Source organism: Euphorbia lathyris, chromosome 1 (assembly GCF_963576675.1).
Source record: "Euphorbia lathyris chromosome 1, ddEupLath1.1, whole genome shotgun sequence".
NCBI lineage: Eukaryota > Viridiplantae > Streptophyta > Magnoliopsida > Malpighiales > Euphorbiaceae > Euphorbia > Euphorbia lathyris.
The window spans coordinates 98976543-98990881 of NC_088910.1; the positions used below are offsets into that span (position 1 = coordinate 98976543).

Genomic DNA, 14339 nt, shown 5'->3' on the forward strand with positions numbered 1-14339 from the left:
CTTGGGGATTAAGATCTATCAGGATAGATCGAAAAGACTGCTTGGACTATCCCAGTCTACATATATTGACAAAGTCCTAAAGCGTTTTGACATGTATGAATCGAAAAGGGGTAACTTGCCAATGGTCCATGGTGTCAAGTTATCAAATGATCCATGTCCTAAAACGGACAATGATAAGAAACGCATGGCTGTATTTCCTTACTCCAGTGCGGTTGGTTCGATCATGTATTCCATGCTTTGCACGAGACCTGATGTAGCATTCATATTGAGTATGATGAGTTGATATCAAGGGAATCCAGGATTTGATCACTGGATTGCTGTCAAGAACATTCTTAAGTACCTTAGAAGGACTAAAGATATGTTCCTCATATATGGACACAGAGAATTGAAAATTGAAGGATATTCAGATGCCAGTCATCTGACTGATGAAAATGATTATAGATCCCAATCAGGATACCAGTTTATCCTGAATGGAGGTTCAGTTAGTTGGAAGAGTTCCAAGCAAGGAAGTGTTGCTTTCTCGTCGACTGAATCAGAGTACATCGCAGCTGCAGAAGCAGCGAAGGAGGCAGTTTGGATTAGGAAGTTCATAACAGAACTAGGAGTGGTGCCTGACATTGTGAATCCTATTACTCTGTATTGTGATAACAATAGAGCCATTGCACAAGCAAAGGAACCACAGTCTCATAATGCATCCAAACATTATCTCAAGCGATATCATCTCATTAGGGAGATTATAGCCAGGGGAGATGTGAGAATAGAAAAAGTGCCTACTGAGGACAACGTTGCAGATCCGTTGACCAAGCCATTACCACAAAGAGCTCATGATAAACATCTTAGTTCTTCTGGTATTAGTTTTAGGAACAATTGGCTTTAGTCCAAGTGGGAGAATGTTGGAGTTTAGTGTCCTAAAGACAATTGTTTTAGGATATTAATATTAATGAATAAATTGTTTATTTGATCATTTGTTTAATCAGATATATAGCATTAAAATGTAACTATATATAAAGGCACAAATCTTTCATAAAGAAAGTAATTCTAAGTTTATTTAAGTAGTTATAAAGTGTTCATACAAGCATGAAGTGAGACTATACTTTATAATAGACCAATAGACTTAAAGTAAACCCAAGTCAAGTAATATGTTATATGGGTTGGCATATTACTGTTGAGACTTGCATGTAACGGTGTTTTCTGTCGAGATAGAAAGCTGATCTCACAAGCTTTAGATATTTAGATATCTAGACAGTTACATGGATCCGGTAAAGGAGTTCATTAGGATTGAGACCCGACTTGAGATAATAGTATGGATTGATTTATCTAATGTGTCAACTGTTCATCTCATTGGTATTAGTAGGTATAACTAATCCTCGGACTCAAACATTCGTTAATTAGTGATTCTGGATTATGGAGTCTGATACTTTGATTATGTGCGAGCACGATCCAACAGGTGAGAGCCTGGGGTGTGTGAGAGCAGGGTTGGGTATCACACAAAGTAATTGTAGAATAGTTAATGTCAGATTGAGCATTCGTCACTCCCGATAAGTGGGAGATATATCCAAATGGCCGCTTGTGGTGAATTAACTGAAATCCTTGCAAGGTGATAGAGTTAAGAGTAGAAATGAACATTTCACTTAACTTATCTTTTAGAGTGAATTCAACCTGTACAAGTAAAACCAGACTCTTCGTTATATGTAACCTTGACATGTTCCATGGTTATAAGGAATTGACCGACAGGATATAGTTGATGAAGGATCGTATTATACTGTACCTAATGTAGAAAGGTTAACGTCAGTTATCAACCTGACTTCTTAATTGCTTTGGGGGGAATATCATAGGTTCTGCTAGTAACAGCTCGCGACGGTATTCCGTTATATATATGTTGAAATAATCGTGATGAATTAATTTCAAAGGATATATACGGCTAGTGGTAATAAAGAACCTAATGGGTCGCATATGGGACTTGGAACCAGAGGACGAAAAATGTAATTAGTGAGACACTATATATGGACCGAAATTTGTAGATTAATTAGGGATAAATTAATTTGATTAATAATTATAATTTGATTATGGTTGTGAATTAAATTAAAGGATTATCTGATAATATCAATTAGAGATTTTAATGAGATTGAAACTCTAATTAATTATCCCTAACAGTAATTAAATTATTAATTTGATTAATAATATTATCTAGATATAATTAGTTATTATTTAGATAATAATAAAGTGTTTATTTAATTATCTAATTAGTAATCCTATTCCGAGTGAGATTCTAATTATTTAATTACCTAACACAACTGGGATTAGGGTTTTGAGAAGTCTATAAATAGACACCCTAACCCCAGAAATTCGACCAACACAATAAGAAAGGAGGAGGAACCATTCTGTCTTCGTCTCGGCTAATTCACATTATTTCTTACTCTCTCTTTGATCTCGTATCGATTTCCGTTAGAGGTAGTCATTGCGATTGCTATATATTAAGGTTGATTACTGATTAGTTTTGTTTTTCTGTGTTGAACAAAAACGTTCGTTGCTCACGGATTGAATATAGAAGTTGTGGGCACTTCGTTTGCAACTGTAGATAGTTCTTCATAAAAGGTATTTCACTCTATCCCTCTTTATATGAAATAACAATTAACAGATCTTGGAAAATGGAAATAGATAAAATTTTATTATTCTGCTACGCCTAGGCTTGTCTATTTTCCTTCAATACAATAGATCCCCTTGCGCTTGTTCAACAACAAGTAATTGCTGACATGGAGAAATTGTACATGGAGAGCCCAGGGTGGCTTCTAGCCATCGATGGTATGTCAATCCATATTTTGTTCTTTAACTCTTCCTGGTTTCTTCTGTCTACTTGTAATGATTCTTATTATCTTGGATGATAACAGGTGCTGTGGATGATAACTTCTTCAAATGGGCGGTCAGAATAAAAGGCCCCCAATACGCCCCATATGAAAGGGGTGTATTTGAAATCAGAATCAGCTACCCTCCGGAGTTCCCAAACAGACCTCCAACAGTAATATTAACTTATCTCATTAAGATATATGAACCTACATGACATTGTATACACATACACTAATCAATCTCTCCTCTTATTCTCAGTTTCACTTCTGGAATAAGATTTATCATCTTAACGTGGCTCCTCAGGGGATGATTTATCTTCCCCGTCTCCTTACTCACCCTCCATTTCCCTCTACAATGGTATAGATATGCCACCATTTATCTAGATCATTTGATAAACACTTAATCATGTTTGTGATCTAATTATTCTATGCATTTTGTAGCTGTTGTGGCATATATATGATCTACTGCTACAGCCCCACATTGAGGCGCCATTTCCTGGGCAAGAAGCAGTTGCTGAGCAATACCTCAGCAACAGGGAAGATTGTGAGGGGCTCACTTGGAGATGGACTGAGGAGTATGTAATGTGGATATGAAGGGCTCCAAATGCGGTTCTCCTTTAAATTCCAAATTTCCTAAACTATCTTGACTAAGAGATAGTAAAGGAAATTTGGAATTTGAAGGAGAACCGAAAGGCAACACTTAACCCCCCCTCCCCCCTTTTGTGATATAACGTAGAGCTTGATATTCAGTTCTTATGTATATGTATATTCAAGTCATATCAAAAGACATCTTATCGTTTGCAAGGCATATCAGAACATGCAAGTAGCCTAAATTGACCCTTTTACAATGTTCCTCCCACTTGGATTGTACTCGTTGAACAATGAACTTAGTAGTGAGGTTTATGATGTTGTCACCACAAAGGACTCTCTTTGTGCTGAATGCATCATAAACCTATCACCATGTTGAATGCTTTTTTTTTACGTTAACAAGCCAAGTGAAAAGGAACATCATAAGAGTATGACCAATCTCAATGAACATTTTCATGCATGCACATAATCAGTTATAGCTTTCATGCATGGTTAAGGTATTCAACCAATGAACATTCATAGCAATGAACATACATAACCCTTTACAATATACTTAACACTTGGATTGTACTCGTTGAAAAGTGAGCACGGTGATGAAGTTTGCGATGCTCTAACCACAAGTTCATAACTTATGTTGATAGCATCGAAAACCCATCACCATTCTGGATGGTTTCAATCAGATAACAAACTAAGTGGAAGATATATTGTAAACCTATCTCAGCATCACCCACAACAACATCATACATGTAACTAATCATCTACATACCCAATGAACATTCATACACAAACTCAATCAGTTCTAGCTTCCTAAACAGAACATAAAACATAAACATGCTTCATACACATACACGTACTCAATCAGTTCTAGCAGTATAGCTCGTAGGTATAAGAGTATTCCCATATCACAATGAACATTCATAGCTTTAGACTATGCCTAATCAGCTACATGCCCAATGAACATTCATACACAAACTCAAACAGTTCTAGCTTCCTAAACAGAACATAAAACATAAACATGCTTCATACACATACACATACGCATACTCAATCAGTTCTAGCAGCATAGCTTGTAGGTATAAGAGTATTCACATATCACAATGAACATTCATAGCTTTAGACTATGCCTAATCAGCTACATGCCCAATGGACATTCATAGCAATGCACATACATAACCCTTTACAATATACTTGCCACTTAGACTGTACTCGTTGAAAAGTGAGCACGGTGATGAAGTTTGCGATGCTCTAACCACAAGTTCATAACTTATGCTGATAGCATCGAAAACCCATCACCATTCTGGATGGTTTCAATCAGATAACAAGCCAAGTGTAAGATATATAGTAAACCTATTTCAGCATCACCCACAACATCATACATGCAATCGTTTAGTTCAAACCCACATAACAATATATATACTCAATGAGTTCTAGTTTCCTAGACAAAACATCAAACATAAACATGCTTCATACACATAGACATACTCAATCAGTTCTAGCTTTCTAAACAGAACATCAAGCATAAACAAGCCAACATGCTTCATACACATACACATACTCAATCAGATAACAAGCCAAGTGGAAGATATATTATAAACCTACCTCAACAGCACCACCCACAACAACATCATACATATAACCAATCAGTTCAACCCAACATAACAATAATATATACTCAATAAGTTAAAGAAATCTTCCCATATGCTAAAGGCATGAACTGATTGACAATCTTTTCAGTCAGTCTTCCCATGTACTTAAGCATTCTTACTATCTCTGCAAATATTATGTTCAAATAAAAAGGAATCAGATGAGTTCATAACATCTTCAGCATCATGCACTGTATTGCCATAGGTTAAAAAAGATAAAGACCCAAAGCTTTTTAGCAGTGAATCTAACAATGAATACAATAAAATCAGTGTATCTAAGCGATAGATCTAACCCTTTCAATGATAGGTCTGAAAATCAATAGATCCTTATTCCAACTGTTGAAATCGACATACACAAAAGTAAATCGGATGAGAAAAAGATAGAGTAAGGAACAATGAAACTCTAATACATCCAGGAACGAAGAAAATATGGCTTACCAGTACCATGTTTCGAGCTCACTCCTAGTGATTGCATGTAGAAATCAACCATGGAGATAGAGTGGGATGAGAGAGATGAAGATTGTGTAACCTAAAATGGGGTTTGGGATGAGAGAAAATGTTTTATATGAGCTGAAATTTCAGTCAAACGATCGGGCCTAGATTTGATATATGGCCGTGTAAGTGAAACTTCATTTGCCGCTTTTTTGTTGTCTGCATACAATGACAGTCATTTATTACAAGTATCATCTGATGAGCAAGTGAAACTTAACGAAAACGCGCGTTTTCTTTGGATGACAAGATTGTGTCATCGGAAGGCCACATGTGAATCGAGCGCGTTTTTAATTACGCCGTCAGATGACATAATGTTGAAATACAGTCACAAAAAAATTCAGACGATACGAAAACAAATGTCTGTCATGTATCTTGTGTCATGTGAAAGGGAAAATGACATAGTGGATGCTACGGGTTGTCTTTAATCTTTTCCCTCTTTGGTTGCTTAGTCACAAGAAGATAGGAATAAAATCCTTATTGAGTTCGTGCATGCTAGCAGTGAGAATCTCCTCTGCTGTGAAACTGATTCAAAGAAAATAGCTTTTTTTCACTTAAATTTGATTCTAACTAGAAATATCTACAGAAAGAAGAGAGCTAGAAATATCATAAGAAGAGAGAGAAAGATGTCTAATTATTCACTTTCTATTTTACTAGGTAACCTTCAATCATTTACGATCCTTCATGACTATGACTTTGCAGAGTGGTAAAGCTCTTTCTTTTGCCCCTCACTCTGAAGTCATGTCTTGGTACTCCATTTACTTAGTTCTTTGCTTTTAGCATCTCTATTTCTTTCCTCTTTCAGTCAAATTGAATGCATTCTTTCATTACATGTGTATCAAGCTTCAAATTGCCACTTTTCACTTTAATGTTGGGGTGCATAACATACCTATTTTTGTCCAATGGCTTTAAATCATTGAATTGAGAAGGAGCTTAGCGTTCATTACCTCTTCAATAGAAGCTTTTTGTTCAATCATTACATCTTCAAGAGCAATTTAGCTTTTAGCTTCAATTACGCCCATAAACTTATCTTAAATGTGGTGGATACTTAGTAACCTCAACGACATTTTAATTCTACTCCATCCTTGCTCCTCCCCGCTCGACATCTTATTTGTCTACACTTCCTTATTAGGCTCATCTCTCAACAGTTAATAGTTGACAAAGTGAGGTAATAATTCTTATTCTTTAATAGCTTAGCTATCTCAAACCTTCTCTTTCTTTTACAGTAAAGCAAGCAAGCAAGTTATAAAGTAACAAATAAAGCAAGAGTTACGAAGTAACGAATAAAGGTCGAAGTAAGCTAGTCCAGTCAACAATGTAGAATAAAGCAAGCAAGCATGTCAGTCAACCTTCTTTCTTATCCTTACCTTTTTTACAGAGTTAGTAATATCTAACTATTAGGTTAGACCGCTAACTGTAATTGTGTGTACTATATCTTTATAGTTCTTTACTTAGTGTGAAGTAAGTTTTTACTTAGTGTTCAGTAAGCTTTCATCTATCGCTATTCTTTACCCAGTAATACCTACTTATTCTATATGGTTTACAAATCATCAGTAAGAGGTTAGTGATGGTAGGCAGGTTATGAAGCGTGAGTAAGCCAAATAATACTAGTCTAAGCCCTATAGTAGAGTGATGGTGTAAGACGTTACAGAGTTATGATAGAGTTTTGGTCTAAGACAAATGTTACAGGTTACGTTACAGACCTGGAGTTCTGGTCTAATACGTTTTTCCCATAAGACTTCTCTTGAGCCCGTTCCTTCCCTTGAGCTACAGACGTTATTCCTTCCCTCCGTTGAGGCCTTACGTTGCTTCCTTTCTCGTAAGACTAGACTTCACTCACATTTCTTCCTTATCGGATTGAGAGGTTACATAGCTAGGGTGATGGTTACGGAGCTATGGTGGAGTTCTTCCCTTTCCCGTAAGACTAGACTTACCAAATTGAGCCATTTCCTTCTAGCTTTCTTGGCCTCGGCTCAATCCCTCATCTATCTTTTATTACGTAATACTCACACTCTCTATATGATTTACGAAGGTAGACATTAGATTTGCTTATGGTCTAAGCCAAAAAGTCTAGTTCTAGTCTAAGCCTAATAGTACCGTAGGTTATGGAACTATAGTATAGTGATGGTTTTGGTTGTAAGAGAAGGACGTTAGAGAGCTAAAATACAGTAAAGTTTTGGTTATGGCTATAACAACTTCTTCTTTACCTCGTAAGACAAAATTAAGACTTTTCTTCCTTCCTTACCTTACCTTGAGAACTTTGTCATTTCTAGTTTACGGGTAACTTCTTTTTCGAAAGACAATAAGGCATCAGCTTTAAACAATAAACCATCAACTCATTCTTGCTTAATCTTCTTCTTAAGTAAACCCATCTTTTTAGGCACAACCTCCTTTCTTTTCTCATCTCATTTCTGTTCTATTAGGTTACACTTCTTCTCTTATGATATTTCTTTCTTTGTATTGGTATGAAAGATAAGATATTATATGTATACCGCTAGTAGGTTTAGCCCTTTCTTCATAGGCAGTGCTCAAGGAAGTTCTCAAAGGCGAGGTGAGCAAGTAGAGTAAAAGGATGAAGACGTTATATATTAAAAAGAAATATATCATATGTTATGGCCAAATACAAAGAATAGTAGTTACTATTGATAACCAATAATAAACTCACAAATAGCAAATGGTATTATTATTGACATGGTTACATATAGACGATAGATACTAGTAAAAGTCAGAGTAGAGATTCGAACTGTCAAAAGACCCAAAATGACCTTTAGACGTTCTTTTTATCAATCCTGTAAATTATAACTAGGTGAGGATTAAAATTGTGGACTAATTGCTCATCTTTTTCAAACAATCGTTGATTATTTTATTTTAAATTAAAAAATAATTGAATCTATTTACAAACTTTCAAATCGAACAGGCTTAGCCTGTCAATGTCTCGAGTCGATTCCAAGCTCAAGCTCAAGCTAAGCCCTATCGAGCCGAGATTTAACCAAACCAAGTTCGAATAATTTGCAAACCACCTTGACTCATCAATACCCAGAGTTGTACGCATTATAAGAATCTAGACAAAATCAAACTCTTAATGACACATACACATGCCTATAGAAGTGAAAAAATATCAGCCGGGCTTGGAAGCACATGTTATTTCAACATCAAAATTCAAGTGTTGGACAACTCATCAAACAACATTTTGACATCTTAAATTCTCTAAACTATGCAGGTTGGCCACAATATGGACAAACAAAGGGCCTCTTTCAATTCCATGTAACACCCAAATTGCATTCCTTATTGCTATTGAAATACAGGGAAAGTGAACAATAAACAATGATCGGTTTGAGAGCACCTCCCTTTTAAGGATTTAGAAAATTCAACAAAATGATTGTAAACCAAAAAAACGAACATTGTAGCCTAGTAGCGGTTCAAGTAGGTTCTGCGTCTGAACCAATTGTAATCAGGCAACCCCTGGATTGGACCCATTGCAGCAATTGCTATATCCTGCAGCACCAATCACTTTCAGTTTTCTTGTCAAATTCGGGTATTTATAATACAACCTTTAGTTGCATGTTTTTACCTTGTCGTGAATGAATCTATTTGCAACACGTTTAATAGTACTTGGATCAACAGCATCAATCCTCGCAAATAATTCAGCAAACGGGATTCTCCGACCATATGTAAGTAGCTGCAATAAGTATCGACATCAATCAAATGTTTGATTGAATATTTCTCATTATAATCAAGATGTCTATTGTTGCTACTATTAGATTAAATATTTCTCAATATCTCATAGTATGCTGCATCTGAAAACCAAAATCCTGAAAATTTCCCCACAAGATATTTCCATATGGAAGAAATTATATACCTGACGTCCAATGTCTTCAGCTACAGGACTTGTTCCATCTATGTGAAGGAGCAACGACGATTTCAACTGCAATTCAATTAGAAGTGAATTTTATTAGATATGGCAGGGAAGATATTTCATTAGCAATTGGAGCCAAGCCAGTTGCCTGTTATAAGTGCAACTCTATAAACATAGGAAAGGATCTCTGCCAATGAAACGCAAGCAGCACTAATTGGCAACTACGCCAGCGAGATGTTACTTCCTCCACTTAACAGTAACATTTGAAATTGAAATAGACGTCAATTATCAAGTTCCATGGGAGAGAGAAGGAATGGTGAATACCTGATTACGAGCACGAGTAACATCAGCCTCAGAAACCCGATAACATAACTTTGATGCCTCATACATAATTGCCCAGGCTAAATCATCCAAGTGGTCTGGCTGGAAGTAGAAACAATTTTCATAAAAACAATGAAATCATCCAAGGAGGGCCATATGATGACAAGTGCAGCAACTCATATTATCCTATATATTATAGTAACATTAGCTTCCAAAATGTGTCAGCATTCAGCAACTATTATTTCCATTTACTCTGTACTTCAATGTTTACAATTTGGTCAGACGAGAGTTCATCAGCAAACAAGAGAAGAGAGGGGTTGCCACGGCCTGTTTTGGGCCCTAAACCTAGTCTAGCAATTGGCAGGAGGTGCATTTGCATCCAAGATGGATTTATGGTGGTTCAATTGGAAGCTCCAAAAGAGAGAGAGAGAGAGAGCATATCTCTACTGTGTCTACAACAATTATCTTCTAAAATTCATCCAAGTAAAGCCTCTGCTAGTTGCATAATTCAAATGATTATGCTAACATGTTTAAGTTTTTTTAAAAGAGAATTTTTTCCAAATAAGATATCATAGAGACAGCCTTACTAATTTATTTATTTATTCCGTCCACACAATTAAAACAGCATGTATACAAAAATTAGCCTACCACCAGAATTTTTCCTTTCCCCAACAGTTTATAAATGTGAAAATTAGTTTACCAGCATAATTTGGTCTTTCACCTCGTTGCATCACTGGAAGCCTTGAACTTTTCATAGAACAGACTAAATATCATACAATTCATGTCATTTAAGCAAGGCTATTCTTCAAAATCAATGACGGTATCAAAACCAAGTAGTAGCCTCACCTTAGCGACAGCATAAACACCAAAAAGCCCAGTGTCCTTGTAGTTGGTGTTAAAGGCCATCATGCTTTCAGCTATTTCATTAATGCCAACCCTTTGTGCCAGCTCAGAACTGTTTCAATGATTGCACATCAAATCAATACATATGCTAACAACTAACAAATAGACAGCTCTTATAACTAAGTCTCTAGTGGATGTTCAGGAAAGGATAGGATTGTTGAGAATATCAGAAATTATGGGTTGTTATTTACTTCTTTATTTGGGTGGATCAGACTTGAGTCTTGCATCCACTCATCAAGGGTGGATGCAGGACTAAATATTGTCTGAGCGTGGTGGGGGATTGTAATAGTTATATAATTCTTCTAATAAAAAAATATAATAAATTGCATTAAAACCAAAATATAATGTCTATTATTAACATAATCTCAAAAAATATATTCCATCATATCTAACATATAAAAAACAAATCCATCGTTAGAAAATTGGAGAAGATTAGAAAGGAAGCCCAGAGTCCTGGGTTCAAACCCAGGCACCTCCACCCCAATTTCGTAGAAATAGGTAGTCCAAGTCATGAATATTATAAAGAAGTAAATTGATAATTTTATATCCTCTAATTTAAGTAATGCATAAATTTAAGGCTAATCACAGGCCCCCTGGACTTGGCCAAAAACCGATTGGCTTCCTGAAATTTAAGGGTGTCTAGTTAGCCCTCTAAACTTGCTTAAAATGCCCGTTTGGCCCCCTAAACTTGCTTGAATTGACATTAGCGCCCTGAACTTGCTTAAAGTGATACACATTTTAACTTGTCCAAACGGCTCCATGCTCTGTCACGTGGAATACAGGGGCTAATGAGACATTTTAAGAAAGTTCAGAGGGCTAACAAGACACCCTTAAAGTTCAGGGGGGCAATTGCTCTTTCTGGCCAAGTTCAGGAGGCCAAGAAAATAAATTGAGACATAAGCAGAGGAATCATATACACATAAATTAATTTAACCTAATAAAATGAATTCCAAATTTAGAACAAAGAAAATATCAATTTTGCAATGAAAAAACAAACATCAAATTTTTTTTTTTTAAGTGAGAGAGAGAGAGAGTTGTTGCATATAGTTATAATCTCATCTTCAACAAAATTCATGAGCAGGTAAAAGCTAAAATTAAAATTTAGTGTTGGAAATTCCTTATAACATCATGCTTTTTTTTTTTCCTTTAGAAATGGAGTTCCTTTAGCGTTTCCGCGTTCGTAACTATTTCCGTTTCCTAGCTATATTTTTTTAGAAATAACATTTTCTGGTGCCTGTTTCCGTTTCTGTGCAACGTAGGTAGCATACTTTAGGAAGAAACGTAGGGAACTTATATGGTGCTTACCCCATGTGCTTTCCACCTCCAGCACTTTTATTCCATGAGCCCAACATAGCCTGCATAACCATTAGAGCAATTGAATCTGGATCGGACCATGATGCTCCTTCAAAAGCAACAGCAAATTGTGCCAGAGGAATATCATCATCAATTATCCTAACCTGAAATTTCACCACAACAATTGAAAAGAGAAATTCAGCAAAAGAAAGAAAGAGATGCAAATACAAATTAAGGATAACAGTTCATATCTTCCCACCTCAGAGCCAGTAAAAAATGCTGGATCTTTAGCAACCAGCTGAGTAGCAGTGGTTGGCTCTGATGATAACTTAGTGAACAATTTTTTAACTTGCTCAACAACGTCCTCGTGCTTAACAGCTCCAGAAGCAACAATGATCTGAAATGAAGTTCCAGAGAGTATCCATCATACAAATTCGAATGCAGTAAAATAAACAAAAACATTCAGATGAAATATTAGCGTGCAGAAATTCTACTTGTCCACTATTTAAATAGAGAAACACTCATCAGTTCTATATTACCATCCTGGGTGCTGTGTAGTGCGTTTGAATATAGCTCTTCAGATGATCTCTGGTGATAGACTTGATATTATTAGCTGGTCCAAGAATCGTTCTTCCAAGAGGAGTGTATTGAAATGCAGTTGCATGCAAATGATCGAAGATAACTTCTTCGGTTTGCCCTTCAACCTACAAAAGTTCCGTGAGACAACTTCGATTTTCAGAACATATGGAGATTCTGAAAGGTAAAAGTTAATCAGGCATATTAAAATGATGAAACTATACAACTGAAAACATAAAGTTGCAACGTTAGATCAAACATCAAGAATAACAAAATATGATCTGAATGAAGCAACATATACCTACCTAAAGAAAGCAGAAGAACAATCTCAGTCCTTATAAAGAAAAGAACAGTATTCATCAAATATAAGAACAAAAATTTGTTATTACTGTCTAACAACCTAGCTGATGTATGGTACCTTGTAAACAATTGCTCAAAGAAATCAAAAGTATATCTTTCAAATCAATACCCTTAGACCTAAAGCAAAAGAATAATAAATTTTATCAATTGAAACCAAATAATCCTCATAGTAATCAGCAAAGACAACCCATTTATGATAATTACAGAAAAACCAAGCAGCACTAAAAAGAAGAAGCAGCCAATTACCTCTTCCATTTCCCTCAAAATCACATCCCTTTCACGATTAATACGGATGTCATCAAACTTGGAATTCTGCAATATATCAGCCAAAATATCCAATGCGTTATTTACATCCTTGTCCATAACTTTGGCATAATAGGTAGTCTGTTCCCTACTAGTGTAGGCATTCAAATGGCCACCCATGTTCTCGATCTCCTCTTCCAGGCTTCTCGCAGTCCTTCTTTCCGTCCCCTTGAAAATCATATGCTCCAAAAAATGTGCAGTTCCGTTAGTATCATCGGTCTCAAAACGGGAGCCAGCGTCGATCCAGACTCCAACAGTCGCGGTTTTCGAGGAAAGGGTGGATTCGGTGGCGATACGGAGGCCATTAGGAAGCGTGGTGACACGGGTTTCAGGGGCGGAGAGGATGTGGGTATGAGAAGCAATAGTGGGATGGGGCGACCCATATTTAAGGAACCTCGGGTCAGGATTCGCGAGCACTTGAAGCTTAGATTTGACAGATTCAGCCAGACGATCGTAGATCATGGCGTTTGGTGGAGGCGGGGCGGGAGAGGTAGAAGGCGAGGACGAGGCCAGAGCAGATGTCGAGGAAGCTCGAACGGCGGAAAGAGTTGAGACCGAAGGTCTATGCGACCGGCGGGCTAGAGCTAGGAGATGCTTCAACGCCATGGTTTTGGATGGAGGCTCCTCCGGGCCTGTGGACTAGGGTTTGATGAAAAGGGCAAGGCGGTGGCTTCAAAACAAAAGAAGAAATGGTCTAAATTAGTGATGAAATAGGATACCAACGAAGAAGGGGAGAGATGGGAGAGATGGGAGAGAGAGTCTTCAGCTTAGGTGTTTTTTTTTAAATAAAGAATATTATTAAATTAAATCACAACTTAAAAACATTGATGAGGACTCACTCACCCCAATCAGACTTAGAACTAACCGTATTTACTAATGAATAGACTGTGAGATTCGTTGATCACTTAATAAATGAGATCGAAACGGAGTTCAGATCTTGAAAAATAGAGCAACAGTCTTGAATGACATCAACCTTGGTTTGTATAGCTTGTACCACATTTAGACAATCAGATTGGATTAACACCTATGATAGATTTAGGGCCTCTTTTATTGCCATCAGATTGGATTAACAGTCTTCAACTTAGTTTAATTGTGATGTTCTATCACATCTGTGTCCCTAATTTTAATTATTATACCATAATATTATGTTATACTATATTTACT

The 14339-nt window shown here is 36.5% G+C and overlaps 1 protein-coding gene across 1 annotated transcript; it reads right to left on the reverse strand.

Moving 5' to 3' along the window:
* Positions 1-8665: 8665 nt before the first annotated feature.
* Positions 8666-13945, reverse strand: LOC136208560 (probable mitochondrial-processing peptidase subunit beta, mitochondrial). Its single transcript, XM_065999537.1, has 9 exons — positions 13119-13945; positions 12476-12640; positions 12196-12333; positions 11949-12100; positions 10587-10695; positions 9744-9842; positions 9423-9488; positions 9135-9242; positions 8666-9058 (listed from the first exon to the last, which is right to left on the reverse strand). Exons 1-9 carry the CDS (start codon positions 13779-13781, stop codon positions 8972-8974), a joined length of 1587 nt encoding a protein of 528 aa, XP_065855609.1. The 5' UTR covers positions 13782-13945; the 3' UTR covers positions 8666-8971.
* Between the last annotated feature and the right edge of the window lie 394 nt (positions 13946-14339).

Coding starts and splice junctions, on each gene's coding strand:
- LOC136208560 (XM_065999537.1), bottom strand. CDS start 13,781: ATGGCGTTGAAGCATCTCCTAGCTCTAGCCCGCCGGTCGCATAGACCT. Junction 9,243..9,422: donor CTGAAGACATTGGACGTCAG/GTATATAATTTC, acceptor TACTTATTGCAG/CTACTTACATATGGTCGGAG. Junction 9,059..9,134: donor ATAGATTCATTCACGACAAG/GTAAAAACATGC, acceptor TTGGTGCTGCAG/GATATAGCAATTGCTGCAAT.